At 39.1% G+C, this 21,879-nt stretch overlaps 1 protein-coding gene across 6 annotated transcripts in view; it reads right to left on the reverse strand.

Moving 5' to 3' along the window:
* LOC129726920 (rho guanine nucleotide exchange factor 7) overlaps positions 1-21,879 on the reverse strand; it is a 108,511-nt gene that overhangs the window by 11,513 nt on the left and 75,119 nt on the right. For 4 of the 6 annotated variants that reach the window (XM_055684182.1, XM_055684178.1, XM_055684181.1 and 1 more), the window contains 2 exons: positions 11,826-12,066; positions 11,496-11,766 (listed from right to left, as the gene is read on the reverse strand). In XM_055684182.1, coding sequence (XP_055540157.1) covers positions 11,763-11,766; positions 11,826-12,066 — 245 coding nt within the window. In that variant the 3' untranslated portion in view covers positions 11,496-11,762. Of the gene's footprint in view, positions 1-8,211; positions 10,077-11,442; positions 11,767-11,825; positions 12,067-21,879 lie in introns of those variants that run through there. The other 2 variants (XM_055684183.1, XM_055684184.1) reach the window with 2 other exon arrangements.

Below are 21,879 nucleotides of genomic sequence, written 5' to 3' on the forward strand. Positions count from 1 at the left end.
TAGAATATCAATGTTTATTCATGAGTAGATGAATTGAGTTAATCTCAGTGTCAGCACATTTATTCTCTAATGCACACAGTAACCTATGTTCATTGCGACGATGCATGAATATCGTTTCTCATATTCAATGACAGAACAGTGAAATGAATATCAAAGGCCTCGTAATGATATTCAGAGAAGCTTCGGTGATTATCAATCCATGTAGTGCAAATCTGTTCAGACGCTGTACACTGCCCAGTACAGTATAAATGGTCGAATAAGATTATTTTGATTTTCACTATTTTGATATGATAATCATTTTTGACGATCAAAATATCAACACGAGTGTTAAAGTTTATTTTGTCGGTGTTTATCGGTTGGTTGGTATCATGAAAGGGTAGTATGATTATCAATATAAAGACGGCTGAAAATCGCTGCTTTTGAATATCATGACAGTGAATATTCTCAGCACTGGTTAAGATACATTTGCGATAATTTTCACACATTGATATACGATTTGTAGTTGACTGGGTTACCCACTCATATGTGTAGTAGAGATGGTCGGGTATGGGAAATTTGTTACCCGTACCCGACTAATCTAAAATTTTCAAACCCGTACCCGACCCGAACCCGTAGTCTGCTTTGTTTAAAATACCCGTACCCGACCCGAACCCGAAAAATATCTATTCCAACTACCCGTACCCGACCCGTACCCGAAAGAAAACAACGCCGAAATTGCTTGAACCCGACCCGTACCCGACCCGTCCTGGATTTTTTTCTACCTTTTGATGAGATCTGTTTTTTTATAACTTTTCGAAGTTTGGCATACTGACGTTTTTTGACATGTGTTTGAAAAAAATTCATTTCTTTGAAACAGCTTCAATGATAGCTTGGATTTTTTTGGTGTCAAAGAAAAAGTTAATTCGTAGTTAGTTTGTATGTATTACCTATTTTGTTTTAATTTAAAAAAAAAAATTTTTCGCAAAATTTGGTTGATTTGAGGTGTTGTGCAAAAGCTACGTAATTTGTTTCTGTGGAGAAAGCCCTGTGGCTAAGGGGAAAAGTGCCAAAATCATTAATAATTAGGTCACCTGCTTTATGGACGGCCAGAAATAAAAAAAGGAATGGAGATTGGTGTTCAGCACCCCAAAATTAAGTAAATACCATATTTTTGTCGCATTTATCCACACTTTTTTTACTTAACCAGCCTTTGTATTTAGTTGCCTTACTGTGCAATGCTCCGCGGTTTTCCTCACAGAGATGAAAAACAGCCTGGCAAAAATTCCATTTAACTCAAAACGGTTGCAGGAAGAACTATTGACTTTCACATTAGAAAGAGATAGCATGATGTCATTCCCTTGGTGCAAACACTGCCGGCAACTGTCAGAATAGGTATTGGCCGATCTCTCGTTGAGTGAGAATGGGCAATTTCTTGTTCGATCTTTCCGATTATCGAAACTAAGTAAACACCTAGGTTTGAAATGTTAAAAATTAATTTCTCATAATGCACGAAAATCAAATTACCCGTACCCGACCCGTACCCGACCAATTGAGAATTTTTCAAACCCGTACCCGACCCGAACCCGAAGCCTTGGTTTTTAAATTACCCGTACCCGACCCGAACCCGTAAAAAATTTTTTTACGTTACCCGAAACCCGACCCGAACCCGTCGGGTACGGGTCGGGTACGGGTTTCGGGTAAAAATACCCGTACCCGACCATCTCTAATGTGTAGTTATATTCCACGCACTCTACGCGCAACACAGTTCAATAAAGTTGTGCTTTTTTTGCTCATCACAGTGTCTACCTAAAACCTGATGTGATGCATTTTATATGTTGATAAATGCACAAAGATCAGTAACTGGACAAGACTGGTTACAATCGTTGACCGCGAGTTTTCCGATAACTTTCTCGTAGAATAATGATATCTGCATCATTTCATAGAGGAAATCTTTATCCACATTTATCGCATCATGATTCTCAATGATCGGTTTAAGTCGTGAATAACTCTTGATCCGTCGAAGAACTAGAAAAGTTCGCTCGACGGATGGAGTTGTGATATGCAATGTCAGTATCATTCAGGTTTCGTCCAACGATAATTAAAATTATGTTTATGATCTTTTTGCCTCTAAACTTTTCGCATGAGTAAAAAACCTATCTTTGTTTATCAAATCTTAGTTCAATGCTAAAGCGTTTCCTTAGACGATGTTAAAATTTTAAGCTAAAAAGAAAGCAGCGCGTAAGAAGACAAACGTATACTATGCGGAATATGCGAGGTTCAAGTTTTCGAATGAACAAAATGGGTGTAGAGGTTTGAATGAAACTATACATCGACGGAAGAATTCCACCACATTGACAGAAATAACGAATGAATTTGCTCGTTTTTCATTTGCACTACGAAAGCTCTGAAGATGGATCTGCGAACTCTCGCGGCCACGTGGTCTCTCTCAAATTTCAATGACGTCGAGAGAAGAAACAGAAAGGCATAACGAAACAGATTTACCAGACACTGAAAAGAGGTGGTGTGTACCTAATGAATGTTTTCTCTCGCTGACATCGGTTTTGTTCAGCAGAAAGTTTGAACCAAAAATGTCATTTTTACGCGAGGCGTCGCATTAGTAGTGGTGAGCATAAATGACTGCGTCTACCCTTCCGCTCTTGAAGGTGCAGAGAAGTGTTGAACGGCGGTTAGTTCAGGTGAAAGGTCTGAACAAACGGAAGTCATTATTGCGTGTGGCCGTGTGGGTTGCGTTGCGTGTGAGTTGTATGGCGTAGTCTGAAGTGTAGCGCATCAGGTTACATTCTTTATGGTGCATAAATTTCCACTATGTAGAAAATAAAATAAGGATGTGCGGGATAACATTAAAATTACAAATAAATTACCTTCGATGATTTTTCATCCACTCTACAAATATGAAAAAATCACTTTTTTTCTGAGATTGTCTACCTGTCCTATGAACAGGTTGAACAGGTGGACGAGACGCCTCTGCTCTACTTCATCGAGCCTCGTTAGAAATCCTACCAAGTATCGGCAATTAGACCTGCCCGCCAGGGTGGCGAATCAATTTCTAAAAATAAGTTCTCTGATATTCTATAATGTTTGAAATTTGCTTAAAAGTGATTTAGTTTACGACTATCATAGGTTCTCACACCTAAATCACAAAACTAAAAAAGGATCAAAATTGAACAGGTTCCTGCTGAAATTCCCACCAGTAATTGAAACAGTTTAACTTCGCTTTTGCTAAGTTAATTCTTGAACAAAAATATTTTCTGTTGAGAAACTCATCCAGTATGAAAATTGAAAAAAAAAAAAAGGTTACACTGGGCGAGGTAAAAAAAAACATAACTTTTCAAACATTCCTGCGAATTTTGGTGCCCCTATTGAATGCAGAAGTGCGTCCGCAGAGTAACTGCTCGCCGGGTTCGTCGTTTTTTCGTTTATTTACGAGAGATCTTCATCGAGATCTCTGAAGACTGGAGACACTTCCGAAATGTCTGGGACACCAAAATAGGCAGAAACGGGTTAAAAACTATAATCTTTTGTTAAATCAGAAGAAAGAATTATCAGTTTGCGTTAGGGGCCATCCACATACCACGTGGACAGCATTGGGGGAGGGGGGGAGGGGGTTGGGTAATGTCCACGGTCCATACAATTTTTTTAGAATTTATAATGGCAGTTGTCCACGGAGGGGGAGGGGGGGGGGTCGAAATAGTTAAAAATCTGACCACGTGGTATGTGGATGGCCCCTTAGACACCACTAGAAATTTGGGGAATGAATATTGAAATTCCGTCCCCACAAGTCCACATAAGCACTGAGGATGACTGTATGTCACAGTCGAAATACGTATTTGCGCGAACTGAATTTCAATATTTATTTCCAAAATTTCTAGTAGAGTCTAACGGAAACTGATAATTCTTTTTTCTGATTTCTTAAATCACACTGCTAAGACGCTCAGTATAGATTTTTAAATTTTATAATCTTTTATTATTTTTTTCCAGTTTAAGCTCAGTGGCATTTTTCGCTTTTGTCGATCAATTTCGATTTTGTTATCAATTACTATTTTGTGACACACACCATTTTGAGACACACAGGAAATCAATCGGATTCAGAGTTTTGGTTCGATCAGTTAATTTTTTTAAATCTTCATTATGAAAATTTAAAAATTATAAGTTGACAATTTCTCAATCAAACCTTTGTGCCAATCACTGTCGAATGCTTTTTCTATGTCTAGAAGAGCAGCTCCATTGGAATAACCTTCAGATTTGTTAACTCGTATCCTATTAGTTTACTATTCCTGAATTCGCCACAGGACAACTGTGTGTGTGTTAAATATTCTATTGTCTTCGTCAATACTTAATTCGCTGAGCCAAATACGAGTGCATAGTTTTATTTAAATCGGAAAGGGTCGATTAAAGTTTTGCGTATTTTCAGATCATTTGGCATGGATTTGCACGTTCGCTTTTGCGTCGAAAAAAATTGCGCAATTGAGCAATCTAATGAATGTTAAGTGTTGTTGAAGGGTAGCTGGTAAGCGTCCACATCGAATGCACTGTATAAATTAATTTCAGAGCAAATAGTAATGATTTCTTTCAAATTCCCGCATAGTCCCTAATTTGCCTGATCAGAAAATTAAAATAGTTAATCATGAGGGTTGTGTCTACCTGTTGACTGTACAAATAAATAAATAATAAAAAAACCTGATATTTCCTAACTCTCCTGTTTTTTACTGGTAGTCGCCACCCTAGCCTGCAGAGCTATTCATTCAACTGTGTCATGTGTGAGTCCTTTTTTTCTGAAATTTTGCATGAGAGAACGGTCAAGCAGGGGGGTGGGAGGGAGCTGAAAAATAAACCTATGCATAAAAGTTTCTGACAACGAACGGTCTGATTCTACTTATTTTCGAAATCATGACCAATTGCATGTCGAAGCGGACTCTATAACCTTGAGACTACGAGCTCCCCTATAGAGGGAGGAGTGTTGAATGATATACACTAAATTCGCTTTTTACGCGGGAAATACGTGTCACGTAAAAAAAACCGCCTAAATTCCGGAATTCCGGGAAAAAAAACACGTAAATTCCGGAATCGGCGTAAAAAAACCGCGTAAATTCCGGAAGCCGCGTAAAAAAGCCGCGTAAAAAGCGACCTTAGTGTATATTAAATATTTCTGTTGCCAGAAACCAACAGATAATGTTGACGTTTATCATATGCACTCGACGATTAGCGAATTCTTGTGTTTTCGTTTCGGAAATTCTCTCTAATTCTATCTTAATTGGTTTTCTATCTTTTTCAATCCAACTTTTTTGCTTGTATTGTAAACCCAGCGAGCCTAAGACGAATGAAACAAAAAAAAAAAAGAATCATGCAAATCTGTCAACTCGATTCCAGTAGGCGGGCACGAACGAACAGCAATGCATTTTTATATACATTCAAGATTTTTACGCGTATTTTCAACGTGGATTTCACGCGGATTTTTGAATAAACGCAGTTTTGACGTGGGACTACGTCTTTGTTTACTATAATGGGATGCATTATGTAAAATTGGAAATGAAACTGGCAAATGTTGCGTCAGATTTCAAACGTTAATAACAGCATAACCACATGATGGATAACAATAACCGATATTTTGTTGGATAGATAAAATGTGTAACAATTTTATAACACGCTAGTTATCATTATTTTTTCACTGCTCAACAGTGAAAATTGATAAGAAGTTACAGGGAAACTTACGCGAACAATGAACCAGTTACATGCGAGCATTCCTAGCACAGACGACGTGAATGAACACCATCCGTTCCCCGTGTTATTCTCTGTATCGATATCGATATAAAAATTGACAGAGTCTCCCCGTCCCAAAAGGTCAATTTGTTTTTGCTTCCATGAGCTTAGACTAAAATGATGTCTCGAGGGTAAAAGTTTTCCGAAAAGTTTGAAACAATCCCCATTCTTGAACAATTTCTAAACCTGCTTGCAAAACCTAATAAAAACTGATGTCTTGAAAGAAAACATGCTGGTAAAAGCAGTACCAGTACCACTTGAGTAAAGAACCGCGGGTCTCTCGTCGTCTATGATTACAGCGGTACTCTTCTATTCGTACATTTCAGCGGTACACGTCTATTCATACTGCAGCGGTACTATTCGTATTGCAGTGGTACACTTTTGCTCGTACATTTCTATTCGTGTGCAATCGAGGAAAAACTGCAATGCTGCTGTTGATGGTGATTGAAAGTTTATCTCATAAATATGATAACCATAAACTATTCAACAAGAATTGTAAATTTTTGCAACGGATATTTATTCAATTTCATCTTCGATATTCACTAAATAATCGTGACCGGGTAGTATCGAAAGAGTAAATTCCACATATACACATTTATAAAAGAGTAAGAGCCTGCGAATGCTTGTGAATTTTTGATTTATTTACTAAGATTCATTAGAATCTCTTTTTACATTTCAAAATTGTTAGATGATATATTATTAATCAAAGCTTTACCATGATAAATGTATGTATATTAGCAGTCTTCGTAATACAGCGAATGTAGTTGTAGGTAAATGAAAAAAATTGTCAAGCAAAAAACAAAAATGGAATTGTTGATTGTTACGGTTTTTTGCTGGAACTTGTTAATAATTTTGTTAGACATATCTTCTTATGTTTGCCAATTAATGAACCTTTGTAAGAGCTTCTATATTATTTTGAAAGTAAGAACCATATTATAGATTTGATTTAATCAGAGTAAGTATTATTGGATTTAAGTATTATTGGATTTGGTTAGAGGATATAGAGTTAATTCTGACTTTGACGCATTACGAGAAATTCTTGGTGCTTTTTCAACAAGAATGATATGCTTGTGCCTTGTCAAATACAGGTTGTTTGCACAAAAAAAATACTACAGGCTAATACTAATATCGCCAAATATATACGATATTCTTTCGAGTGTTGTTGAATATATTTGAAAAAATTGATTTCCAGGGGAGGCTGAAAATAAGAATACGTACAGTCGCTGAGCAAACACCTTGATTCTGTCTGCAGGCTCTGTATATTTTGTAACAAAAAATCCCCTAATTACAGTGTTTAGTCCCACGTCACCATTTCATACAACCCTAGGGCTGTATACCTTGTAGTATTTTACGCGGATTTTCGAATTTATGCGGGTTTGGAACCAGAAACGTCTATGTGCTTATTGACTTTACGCGAATTCTCTAATTACGCGGTTTTTTTAACGCGGATTCTTGAATTAATGCGGTTTTTTGGGGTATGTAACCCCCGTGTAGAGTAACCTGACTGTAGATAAAAGATAAATATTTTTATTAATATCATTGCTAATATATTTTCTTTTTTATATTACTGTCATTGCTAAGATATTTCCGAAAGTTTATAATTTTTGCAATTTATGTAACTTTTGTTATTCAAGCAATCCATGCCATATTCACCATTGATGTCATTTTTCCCCTTTTCGAGCTTTCAATAGTTTTTAAATTTTTTTTGTCAGTCTTGATAGTTTTTATATTTTTTACATTTTGTCAATCATATTTTTATTGTTTTAGGCCTTTCAAATATTTTCTTGAATTTGTGGTTTTGCAATTAATTATTTTGGTAATTTTAAACTAATTTAAATTTTTAGGATTTTTAGTCATTTTTGACTTTTGGTTTGATATTTTGATATTTTTGACAATTTTTTTAATTTCTGATAGCCTTGAAATTTTTAACATTTTTAAATTTTTGTGACAATTTTGATGTTTTTGATTTTTTTTTTTTTTGATAATTTTAACACATCTTTTACACTCGAGACATTTTTGATAACCTCCCCTGACATTTTTTAATTTTGCTTGATATTTGTGAAATTTTAAGAATTTCTTTGTTTGCATTGTTTGACATATATGACACTTTTTGACATTGTTGTTTTTAACTTTCATGTCTTTTTTGACATTATAAACCTTTTTTGTTTTTTTTTCTAACATTTTATACATGTTTAGCATTTTTAACGTTTTCGACACTGTTGGAATTTTTGATATCATTTATGCTTTGTGGTTATGAATGACTATATGCAATACTTATTTGGTACGAGAGAAAAAAACGTTTCTTTAAATATTCCCACCAAAAGAAAGGTCAACAAAACTCGACCCATTCCAAAAATATTTCGTTCAACAACTATCCACACAAAAAATCAACCAGACCAGACCAGTAAGACAATGTGATAGGTTAGAAATAGACTCCAAACAAAAACGCCCAGCTATCTTTCTTGCATTAAACATTTTATTTGACACTAACTACTTCCGCTCGCACGTCGACAACGACGACGACGCCGCCTTGGGCGGTGGATCGATCATCCGAAAATTAGAGAAAGAAACACACCTGCCATTCTGCCGTTATCGTTGCTTCCGAATAATAGTGGATTAACTACTGAATTGTAACAAACGTGGTGAATATGAAAATGTTATACAAAATACGGCTACTACAAGAGGTTTTTTTTTCGCGTTCAGTGTAAAATTAGAATTAGATTCGTAAACGAACTCCGAAAGTTTTTCTTCTGCTTATTTTGATTGTGAACATTTCGCTATCGCAAGAACATCACTCGAGTTTTACTCCGTCTATGATACGCCCTGCTACTAGTGGACTCTGCAAATGTATATACAAATGTAATAAAATGGGTAAATTTTTGTTCAATGCTAGCATTCTGATGGGTGATTATGTTTTCTTTTTTTGACACATGTAGTAATAATAGTGGTTGAATATAGTTATTATTGTTTCCAAACGATCGCTCGCAAAAGTCCTGACAAACAGTGTAGTAGCAACAACATCCAGTTTTTAACTAATATCACAAAGTGTTCTGTTTCACCAAAAGTTACGATTGTTATTATCCTGTCGTGGTGTTAAACGCATGGCGTTACGCTACTTATCTAATCTAGATTGGTTGACTAAGTCCCCAACGAGTTGGTTAGGGTTGCTATATGCGATTGCTACAAAAATGACTTTTTTTTCGGACGACATTCACTGTAGTGTTTTTTTTTTGCTAACATTTTAGCAGTTGCGGGTGTTAACAGTTAGTACACAGCTAGTAATATTGGTGCGTAAATATGGAACATTTCTGTATGAGTCGTATGGGTTTTAAATATACTAGGACTAGGAAAAGACAACACTTTCTTCCGTTTTTTTTAATAAGCAAGATCCTGGTATTGTCCCGTCTCCAATTCTCTCCGTACGGTATATCAAGTCTTCAAGTGATCGATTTTCACAGTGAAACCATAAACTATGGTAGCAGTCATGAATCGTTGTTTCAGTATTATCAACATTTTTCTCTATCGACTCTGCCAGTAGAACATCAGCAGCTTGTTGCAGCATGACACGGAATTGCGCGACATGTCGTCCCTCAGCGTTTCGTCTTCGTCGCCATTAAGATGTGGTGTAGAGCGACGCATTTGGGACAGTTTACTACTTCGGCCCAGACCTTGGGCAGTTTCGAAAGACCGGTTCAAACGACGGTCATACAGTGAGGGTGGCTGCTGCGGAGTAGGTGGACCTTCCGGCGCTGGTGGGGGTGGACTTTCCCTTCTTGGCGAGTGGGGAATCTCGCGGCTGGTCGAACGATAACGCGCGATCTGGTTGGCGTTCATCCAAACCGTCTGCTGCCGGGAGACTCGCGATAGCAGAGGTGTGTTGGTGTTGTTGTTCATGAAAATGTTATCGTAGTTCGATCCGGATCGAGCGATGGGAGTCGCGAATGGTTTGTGGTTGCTGCCGGAAGTGGTGTTCCCTGGTGCGATAGGTTTCTCTTCGGAATGCGATCGCCACTCAGTACTTCCGTAACCACCGACCGAGTACCGGGTCCGACAGGGTGACGAGTTGAGCGAGAAAATCGAAGCGGAGTAGAGATTGAAACTGTTGGGATTCGCTTCGCGCCAAATGTGTGACGTGTTGATACTATTGGTCGAAGCAGTGTTATGGCTGTGACTGTTGCGAATGCCGGCTGTCGGATTCGCCAGGTAGGCGGACAGCGATGAACACGTGAATGGCAGCTGCGGGTTTGAGGATGAGAAGTACTTGCTAGTTTTCAGTTTGCCACCCCGGATGGGAAGACACGGTGCCCAGGGTTGCAAGGCTGCATTCCAGAGACCGAACGGTTTTGATACGAAGATAGGCAAGCAAATTTAGTAGTAGAGAGGAAGGAAAAAAAGAGAGAAAGAAATAGATATTTTCACTACTGATTGTTACATTTTACGGAGAAAATTTTTGTTTTGGATTGGAAAATAGTGCCAGGAATGTGAAAGTTACAATTGATCCATACGATTTTTTTAATCACAAATAACATAGAACAATCTTAAACTATCGAAAAAACTAAAGCACAAGCACTTACGCTCTGCCGCACGATTGTGTTAGCACAGAACAAAATCACCCGAGTTTTTTTAGCGAAACTAAAACTTTATAATATCTTTGTAAACTGGTCGATTGGATAAAAATAATTCGCAGAGTCAGTGCACGCGTTGCATTCATCGCAGGTTTACACAGTTTTTTGAATTTTGATACAGATGCCCATTTATGGTATTGTTTCGTCAGATCACGGTTTCTATCCCGAAATAGACCGTTTAAAATTGATGTTAATTAACCTAACATAACATGTTGCAAATGCGTTTGATTGGAATGATGGTTTTTTTGTGCAGTCGAGTACTTCTTCCTTCTGATTTCATTAATCGAAAGTGGATAAATCACACTCATTTTCTCCTTTGACGAAACATAAACCAACATTGAGGAGAATAGTAATAGTCCCGCCAATATTAGCACTTCTATACAATTACAAACTCGGTCTAAATTTTTGTAACATTGCTTAATGGAACATCATTCCAGTCAAAGGTAACATTTTTCCAACATATTAAATTATTTTTAAGGCAGCAATCATAAATGGTGAACTAATGGGATCATCAAAACTAAACAATTGCACAAAGGTAAATCAAAATCAGACATGACATGTTTTCATCTAATCACATGGAATTACTCAGTAGTAAAAATATAAATGTTTCGTTGTTTGTTAACAATAGTTGATCAATTAAACTAAGAGACGCGAGCGATACAAAAGAACTCATAGGAATGATGAAGTTGAATAGCATTGAAATGTTCACAATGAATAGATAAAAAGAAATCTCTAAACGATTATTTTTTCCCTCCAATTTTTTTTTTAATCAAAATTTTGAACATAAAATAAACATCCGCACCATCGTTTTTATGCGAACACTGGATATAATATCTCTTATCATCCCCGCTGTCGTGTGATGAATCATAGTGGATATACAGAACAAAAAAAAAACCATCAAAAACAAGACGAAAAAACCGCATGCGAAGCATACGCTCGAACGTTTCCCTAGCCAAGCGTAAGCGGAACGGTCGCACAAGCAACCAAGCAGGCCGATGCATGAAGCAACACAAAAACATAAACAATAACATAAAGAGCAGAAGAAAAAAAAACAACTCACCAGAGTGCATCGTGTTGCGCGTGTTGCTCTGATAGGCGGCACAGTAGGCCTCGATGACACGCAGCACCAGAGCGTCCTCCTCGTACGTGGGTGGCACCTTCACGCCCCCCGCGCTGAGTGACAAACTGTGATGAACGCTGCCGGATCCGGTGAGGCTGATGCTACCACTTCCGCTGCCACCTCCTGTTCCTGCTCCCGTACCACTTGAACCCGTTCCTCCTGCGCCCCCACTAACACCACCACCACCACCGCCGCCACCAGTACCATTCAGTATTGCCGGTCGGAAGGGTGCCGCGGGACGAAGATTGGTGATTCTCCAATTAGCTAAAAACAGAAATCAAAATAAGTCACACAAATAACATCACCACTAACAGACGACGAACCTTTTTCCTTGATACCCTTTAGGTTTGGCGCCGGTGGATGCTGGTTTTGCTCGCTGGCTGCTCGATTGGCGAAGTTGGCCAGCAGGTGCTGCTTTTGGGACTGCTGCTGCTGTTGGTGCTGCATCTGATTGTAGCTCAGATGATGATTGAACGATTGGCTGCGTTTGTGTTGCGACATGTGCTGTGTGATGGAACTGCCCCGGGAGGGATGGCTGCTGCCGGTCGCAGTTGGCGGAGACATCTGTTGATGGGTTATCCCCAACAAAAAAAAACAAAGCAAACCAATCATGTATTAGGAAAGCCGTGCGGCGAAGCGACGCGTTCTTAACGGTAGAGAAAACAACAACAACAACCAGCAGTATCAGAAAGCAACGATAAATGGTTGGATATTTTGGTCAGTTCGAACGGAATGTTGCAGATTAGAGGAGGCGAGGGCCAAAACAATGAGAGCAGGAATGCGAGTGAGTGTGTGTGCGCGCGCCAGGCTGGTTGGTGGTGGTGGTGCGTTGCTTGTTTTAAAAACGGATTGTTTTCCTTTCGCTTTTAATCTCTTTATACACAACCGTTAGCAGCGGCGGCGGGGGGTGACGCGATTCAATGAAAATGGCCGAAATGGGGCTCAGGCAGTGCAATCAATACAACGAAAATAAAAGAAAAATAAAGAGAAACCAAAACGAAAAATAAAAATACGTTAACCGTTTTATGATGTAAATAGACAGGTACAGAAACAGTCACGCGATACAAGCCGTATGTCAGGCGGATTAATTGCGTCAAATCAGTAACGGAAGAAAACTCGGCACAGTTATTCACAGAGTTTGTGACAAATGGAATGCTATATATAGATATATATGTTCGTACGGAACTTGCAGGACTGTTTATCACTTTCGGTGGTACGTGACGGAATTGCAATGGAGACGCATGGTGAAAATAAAAATGATGAGTGCAGCTCCATTATTTTTGGTGTATTGTCATTAATTTTTAAAATAAATTATCCAAATTTTATAAACATTGTAACAATTTTAAGAAAACTTGAAAAATTCTTAATCTCAATTTTTACAATAAATTATCTAAATTTTATATACATTAAACAATTTGAAGAAAACTCTTAAAAAATTTCGTTCTATTCGCTCAGGCAATGCAGTCTTTTTTTACAGTAATAAATTTTGTTGTTTTTAGAATATTGTTAAATCAAAAATATGTTTTTTAAAACGAAACAATTACATCAACAAAATGATTGTATTGGAGACGATTTTTGTTAATTTTTATTTTCAAATCAAACAAGTGAAAACTCAAACATTCTTGTTTTTTGAAACATTGTTATAAGACAACTTATTTAAAAAAAGATTACACATTCGAGTTGTTTTTATTTATAAACAAAAATGTATGAGAAACGAGCGAGTTTCTTCAAACACTTTCCGATTTTTAGAATTTAATGGTTTTTGATGAATAATTTTTATATTCAATATACGTCGATGTTACCTAATTGAATAAACTTCAATATGTCTAGTCGAGTTCAGTTTTCTCAGAATGTTGTTTTTTCTCACCAAAAACCATTATTACATGTGTGATAATTTCTTGCAACTCTATAAACGATCGTCACAGAAATGTGAATGTATTGATGTTATCTTTATTGTGTGTGTGTGTGTGTGTGTGTGTGTGTGTGTGTGTGTGTGTGTGTGTGTGTGTGTGTGTGTGTGTGTGTGTGTGTGTGTGTGTGTGTGTGGGAACCTATTTCTAGATCCCACTGTCTGGCAGTGATATTATGAAAAAAAGATAGTTGCAAGTATTTTTCATTTTTTTCATTTCGCCGTTTTTTAGAACTTGTATTATTTATACTAATAGAAAACAGCAATAATTTGAAAATAAACTTGGAGCAAGCCGGACTGCGTGCTCATTATCGTGCAACTCAAGGTGAATCTCTCGTATTGATGTTATTTTTATTGTAATTCAAAATTCCCAATAAAAATATTAGATATTGAACGGTGCATTCGTGATGATCAATAACACTGGTCGACAAAAGCGGCTTATTCATGCACTTCTATTTTTGTTGGTGGCACAAAATCCCAATGAATGATTAAAAAGCTATAAATTTTTTTGAAGAACTATATATCGATATTGTCATTTTTGATCTGCACTGTACTTGATGAATAGTTCATACCACACACATTAAGGAAGGAATAGTTCATACCAAACACATTTACAAACAACTGATTCCATAATATTTGCTTCCGTTGACTGTCTAAAGAAAAAAATTGGTAAACATGTTATATAAACATATCAGTTTTAACGACAGTTTCTAATGTAAATACAGCTTAAACTTTTAATTCTGATATATAACATGAATACGAGTGGATTGAAAGTTAATGGTTTTCTTGCAATTTATTCCTAACTTGATGTTGTAGTTGTTACTTGGGTCGTTACTTCTACGCTTGCTTAGGGAAAACTTCATTGTGGGCTCTGAAGACTTTACAAACCTTCAATTTGGAAGAGGAGCACCAAAATCCAGAGGAATGATTAAAAAACCTCAATTTCAAAAAAAAAAATCTGTTTGATCTTGAAGGCAATTTGTTTGGCATTGTCCCGCCAAGAGAGAGAATGTGAACGACTGTTAGTTTTTTGACGCCTACTGATTTCGTGCAAGTACAGTCCCGCTACAATTATGGGTCAGTCAACGTGTTGCCTGAATGTTCAAAATTGAATATAAAATCGAAAAAAATATCAACTACCAATGTTTCACTATCTATTTTTGAGTTCTGATGTACACTGGATTCTCTTATTACGCGATTGATGCGTGCGCGCAAAAAAAAAAGAATCGCGTAAAAAAAAATCGCGTAATTTTCAACAAATCGCGTAATTTGGAGCAAATCGCGTAAAAAAAGATCGCGTCATTACAAAATCTTTCGTTATGTGGTAAGTGTGTGCGTGTATGTGTGTGTATGTGTGTGCATGTTTGTGTGTGTGTTACATCTTGGCTCATAAACAATATTTCCCATGTCACATATCGCGTAATTTCAAGAAAATCGCGTATAAAAATCGCGTAATTTCTAGAAAATCGCGTAAAAAATCGTGTAGAATAAAATCACGTAAAAAATCACAAGTAGGTTGTATGCAAAGCCACGACCGCAAGGTTGAAGTAGAATACTTTTACAAGAAAGATAACCCGGCTGCTTGCGTGTCAGTTGGCAGTATTGTAATTTCTCTTTGTCTGATATTTTGAATGAAGTTCATTGAATATTTTTAAATTTTGTGCAAATGAGACGTTGAAGTGCTGCCGAATTGTAATATGCACATTTAGTACGACATCATTAAACGGGAACGGAACAAAGGCTGCGGTTATGCAGAACGCGAATGCCGGCGCGATGCGATTCGCCTTACCGTGGTGAAATGTACAGCTCTTTTTAAGGCGAAGTAGAGCTATACATTTCAACAGATTTCGTCTTGCCGAATCGCATCGCGCCATTATTTGCGTTCTGCATGACCGTAGCCAAACACTAAGCGACGCAAACACGTAATAATAATCAGAGTATGCATGTAGATGAAGATAATTAACTTTGGATTATAGCGCAAAACGAGAAAATATTAACTCTTCAAATAATCATTTGTGTTCTTCAAATTTCAGTTGTTCAATTTAATATCCGATGAAATGTTTGTTTATTATCTGATGAAGCTCTTATATAGGCCAAATTATGCATTCCCAATTTACTAGGTCCATAACTCTGCCGACCGTGCTTGGGAAAGCGCGGTATAACGACCAATCAGAGGTCGAATTTTGTGTTTTGACAAGGCTTAAGAGTTTTCAATAGTACAATAGTTCGAATGATAAAATTGCAATTTCATGCATTTGGTAGGAATCTTAGAAGATTTTCTAATCGATTGCTGCAAAAACGAAGGAAATCCATCGAAAACTAACCGATTTATTAGCATTTGAAATTTTTCTCACTTTTTTCAGTTTTAGATTTTCATTTCACATCCCTATGTAGCCGAACTTCCTGAGAGATGTATTCTAATTCAAAATTAAATCTTCATTAATTCATTTGTTGTCCTTATAAGGACAAATGTTCAATTTATCATAGGATGTAGTGTTTATCTTACATCTCTGTGTTACCTTGACAATGAGGACTAAGGCGCACGGTCAACACAATAAGAAAGGTGTTTTCACATTGAAAACTAGACACGGCTTTACTAAAGGAAGTGTTGGCAAATGCATCTACCGCTAATACCACCGCTATCATACGAAAGCGCGTCGTTTCATGTGGGGAATATCAACAACGAAAAATGACGCGCGTCTAAGCATAACCCGAACTGTTTCGCCGTGCTGCTCCCATTTACCTTTACATCGGCCTCAGGGAAGTACCGGCTGCATCTGCATCCACCGCTGAGGCTGTCACTATACTGCTATTGGTACCAAAAGCTATTAACTCTTCAAATAAGTGTTTTATTTGTTCTCAAAAGAACAATTGTTCAATTCAAAATCGGATTTACGCAATCGCATCTCTGTAATATTACCGACAATAATATTCTTCTGAACAAACTGATACAACTTTCCCATTAGGCCTCTGCCATAATAGACGCGAAAAGCGACGCGAACCGATTCGCTCGGCTGTAGGTGATGTTCAGACATCAGTAGAGCTGTACATTAACCTACGGCCGAGCGTATCGGTTCGCGCCGCTTTTCGCGTCTACTATGGCAAAGGCCTTAGAGAAAGTTGCTGGCTGATGTATTCACTTCATGCAAGCCTGCTGCTGATGCTTCCCGCTACCACGCTGAAACAGCATTTTAGTGAAGGGAGTGTCGTTGCATCAGCTGACCCTGCTACTATCGATGCTGAAATACCCGCTGCAACAGCTACGCTATGCATAGCCATGCCACAGTTGTGGCCGCTATACGCTGGCCCAAATGCTGAGCAATTGCAACGCTATCCGCAGCCATGCCACAGTTGTGACCGCTATTCGCTATCGATGGTACCCACCGCTCGCTCCCGCTGCTGCTAAGGGAGGACTGCTGTCGTCGCTGTTCAGAACTATTATGAGCGGCTTCGACTAAAACAGGCTCTTATATAGGGATGAAAATAGGAATGAATTATTTTACGTACGTGGTGGAATGATATAACTTGAAAAATATGTGTGACTTCATTCCGGCTCAAAGCGATCATTTGATAAGCTCCACCTCTTTTTTCAGTTCCTAAGGTTTTTCATCAGTTTCGTAGCACAGATGCACAAAAATGATTTCTTGTCGAACCGGACCGATAGCACTCTCATTGAAGCAACAAAATAACATGTTTTGTGTCGTGTTGTGCAGCTTGGTTGAAGAAAATGTTCCCGTCCCCTGGTCGCATGTAAGCAGATTATTGCGTTCAGTAGACAGTAGATAGTGTATCCAGCGAATAAACACCGATGGTGCTCTCACACACGCAACGGTTTTAACCCGTATCTTGTTGCGGTTTGTAACATCAAGCGATTTCGTTTGCTCGCTGTTGCGTGTTGCATCATGTTGCAACTTGGCAGCTGGGAGACGACGAAATTCTCGTTTATGCTGATTGATTGAATCGACTACATATTAGCTCTGCATAGTCGAACTAACTGCTTTTGTGAATGCGTACTAACAGGGCAGTTAGTTATTCAATGTCGGTTATGCTTATCGCAGCCTTTGCGCTGCCCCTACAGTGGGGGGTTTACTAAATAAAGTGAAAGTAAAAATTAGACAACTACAACAGAATTTGATTGCATCCCGCACAGAATGTCTGCTTGTGTTGATGCCAGAAAATTATTAACCTTCAATTATTTTTTTATTTGCCTTGAAAAAAGCATGTTGCGGTTCAAAATCGGTTGCTAATTACAACCTTTGAGCTGCCATAACATTGGGGGAATTAAGATACACGGACAACATGCACTGTGGAAGCTATTTCACATTCAGTAAATTAGACGGGTGCGACAAATTTGAATTGCTAGGATGCAACACAGAATGCTTGCTTGCGTTGACAAAAATTATTAACTTATAATGACTTGTTTATTTGCCTTAAAAAAGGCATTTTGATTTCCGAAATTGGATTTCCTGATGGCAATCATCATCCTGCCCCAACACGGGGGGAATAATGGCTGTCTGGCGACACACGCTGAGAAAAACCGCGCTGCTCCTGAGACGTGGTGACCAACCACAGGGCTAGTGCTGCTGCTAAGGAAGGACAACTGCTGTTGTCGCTGTCTAGAACTATTATGAGCGGCTCCGATTTTTTTTTTGGATTCAATATTCTTTATTTTTCTTACGGTATTTTCATTATACATTTGTTTTTTGAACATTGTGAGAGATTCAATTTTATCAACTTTTCAACTCTGATGTTTTTAATGTACTATAAGTGTTACTACTTTCTCCTTTTCTACGTACATGATTTACATTTTAATGCTCGGCATTAGAGTTTTAATTATTAAATAAATATACCTAGCTACTTATAAATAAAGCTCACGAATGAGCACCGCACTAGAGTTAAGTGCATTGTTTTTAGTGTTTTCAGCGTGTGCAGAGATTATGTTTTCGGTCATATCGATACCAGCTATTTGATGCACTTCTGATGTTCGGGTTCCGAAGGGCACGTTCAAGATCATTTCCAGGAACTTGTTCTAGATCCGTTGAATCTTTTGCAGGTGGGTTCTCGCGCAGGTTCTCCAGATCGACGAGGCGTATAGAAGCATCGGCAGGATGACCTGTTTGTATACCGTCAATTTATTCACGACGGATAATTTCGATTTTCGGTTGATTAGCGGGTACAACTTCTTCATTAGCACTAAGCTTTTCGTTACTGTTTGTTCAATGTGGGGGCGATAAAGTAGCTTATGATCATAGGTCAAACCAAGGTAGCGAACATTTGACGACCAGGGAATATCCACATTGTTCAACCGAATCTTTGTTGTCGGCACCAAACGTTGACTATTCCGATGTGGGAAGACTATGGTCTGAGTTTTTGCTGCATTCACACAAATTTTCCATGAGGTGAGGTAATTCACAAAGACGTTAAGCCCAGCTTTTTAACTATTTGGTTGATCTGTCTGCCCTCGTACATAATGGCGGTGTCATCAGCAAACAGCGACAGGATGCCTCCATTGGGTAGTTCAGGAATATCTGATGTGAATAAGTTGTACAGAACAGGACCAAGGATGCTGCCCTGTGGAACACCAGCTCCTACGTCGTATGGGTCAGACAGGCCACCCAGCACACAGACCTGAGATTTGCGCAGCGATAGTTTTGCACAATCTTCACTAGATAAACGGGATAGTTGTAGCGCTGTAGCTTGTAGATAAGCCCGTCGTGCCACACGTTGTCGAATGCTTTTTCTATGTCCAGGCAGGCCATGGCAGTTGTTTTAGATTGCTCCTTGTTCCGATTGATGAGTTTTGTTACTCTCTGCAGTTGATATGTTGTTGAATGGCCTCTGCGAAAACCGAACTGTTCGTCAAGAAATATGTTGTTCACTTCTGCCTGGCACAGAATACGGCTGTAGATGCATCGTTCGAATACCTTGCTGAGGGCAGAAAGCAGACTGATGGGACGGTAGCTTTTGGGGCATGTGGGATCCTTTCCTGGTTTCAAAATGGGAATCACTTTCGCCAGTTTCCACTTTGTTGGAAAGTACGCCAATTCAAGGCATCGGTTGAACACTTTTTCCACCACAGACAAGGCTGTTGGTCCAAGGTTTTTGAGCACAAGGTTGAACACTCCGTCAAATCCGGGAACCTTCATGTTCCGAGAGAATTTAATGTTGTTTTGTTCCTCGTCCACTGTTATCCGCTGATCAGGTGGTAAGATATTCGGTGTGCGGGCCAGAATTACTATCGATTCACTGACAGCTGGTTCGATTCCACTCACAATATCACGACCAAGATTGTGGGAAGCGGCAAAATGCTGAGAGATAGCACAAGCCTTTTCGCGGGAAGTTAGCAAAGTTTCACTATTCACTATTAATGGCGGAATGGGTTTTGGTTTGTTCTTCAACACTTTAGCCACACGCCAAAATGGCCGTGAGCAGTTGGGCAAATTACGTAATTCGGTTGCAAACTGTCTGTTTTTCACTTTCTCCAGACGTTCTTGAACGATTTTTGTCAGCTGTCTAGCGTAGAATCGGTGCCTAGGGTTGCGGGTACGTTGATATTGCCTTCTCAGCGAGTTTTGCAAGGAAATTATGCGCTTGGTGTTATCGTCGATTTGCGCAAACTTACGTGTCACTGGAACAGATGGGATGTAGCGGCACTCTGCTTCCTGGATGACTTCTCTCATGGACTGTAGAGTACGATCGATGTCTCCAGTGCTGTTCAAAGTGATGTCCGCATCAAGATGGTTTTCAACATACCGCTGCAGCTGAACCCAATTTGCACGATGGTAATTTCTTTTTTGTTGAACTTGACGCTGCTCTACGTTAGCACCAATCTCAGCGATGACCGGAAGATGATCCGAGGAGAGCTCTGTTATGGTTTTCGGAATCGAAAATCGATCGGTGATGTTGGTCAGAAAAATGTCAAGCTTAGAGCCCACACCACCAGGAGAGATGTAAGTTGGCGATTCCGGATGAGCGGGATAGTAATATCCAGCTTCGAAATCTTCTACGATGATGTTACCATTTGAGTTGCACCTGGAGTCACCCCAAGCGGAGTGGCGAGCATTGAGATCAACTGTGATGACGAAATTGCCTCCTCTTCGAGACAGCTTTTGGATGTCGTTCTTCAATTTCACCGTGGTTCCATTTGCCCGTCGAGACTGCTTCGGACAATAGACCGCAATAAATGTGAATGGTCCATCAGTGGTGGTAATTTCGATTCATATAGCTTCGACAAAGATTGTGTTGAAACTCGGTAGTGATTTGTATGGTAGTCCTCTCCTTATGGCGATTGCAACCCCGCCCCCAGCTGAGGTTGTGCGGTCCAGTCTGACTACCGAGTGTTCCGGCAGACAGAAGTTTATGTTCGGCTTCAAATGTGTTTCGGTTATTGCAGCGACATCGATGTGGTGTGTGTTCAAAAAATGTAGAAGTTCTAACTTCTTGTTTCGAAAGAATGGATCCATGACGGTAGTAAAAAGTCATCATGACCGCAATCTGTTCCTGGTTGGTGCGACAAGCCTTTATTTGCTGATCGAGTTTAAGAAACAGCGTAGCTAGCTGTTCCATCGAGTACAAATTGCTACTTGCTGGGGGCATGCTGGCAGCCTGTGCATAACTCAAAAATCCGGGGGGGGGGGTCCCGGCTAGGAACACCACCAGTTGGAGGAGGTGGAAACGGCAACGTACTTGAAGTCGCTGGCGGGGTTGGTGTAACGCTAGGTTGTACACTTTTTCTATTCGACGGTCGCTGGCGATTGGCAATTTCACTTCGAATTTTGATAAATTCTGCTCGTTTTGGACAGGAACGGCTGTTCGTAGCATGCTCTTTGTCACAGTTGAGACACTTGATTTGTTCGGCTTCCTCAACAAGACAATCCACTGTTCGATGCGGACCTGCACATTTCATGCAGCGACTCTTGATGTGGCAATTCTTTGTGCCATGTCGATAGTTCAAGCAATTGGAACACTGCGTGACATCGCGATGAATCGGTTTGTATCGCTCCCATTGCACGATGATGTTGAATAGGGCGGTGATTGTTTTCACTGTGCTCAGTGTAGTTGAACCCCTGGTCAGGTGGATCAGGTATAACTGATCACGATACTTGATGGCTTTGTTGTGTCTTATCATTTTGTATACTGCTTCCACTTCTAGGCCGCAAGCGACAAGCTCCGTTTTTATGAGCGGCTCCGGCTGAAGCAGGCTCTTATATAGGCCAAATAGCATGTTTTCAATTGCAAGGTATATGATCCTGTCGACCGTGCTTGGGAAGCAAGCATATAACGACCAATCAGAGGTCGAATTTTTCGTTTTGACAAGGCTCGACTATTTTCAATAGTACAATAGTGTGAATAATAAAATTACAATTATCTTATTTTGGGAAGAATCTTAGAAGATTTTCCAATCTATTGCTGTAGGAACGAAGGAAATCCATCGAATACTAACCGATTTATTAGCATTTGAAATTGGA

The sequence above is a fragment of the Wyeomyia smithii genome, chromosome 3 (assembly GCF_029784165.1).
Source record: "Wyeomyia smithii strain HCP4-BCI-WySm-NY-G18 chromosome 3, ASM2978416v1, whole genome shotgun sequence".
NCBI classification, from domain to species: domain Eukaryota; kingdom Metazoa; phylum Arthropoda; class Insecta; order Diptera; family Culicidae; genus Wyeomyia; species Wyeomyia smithii.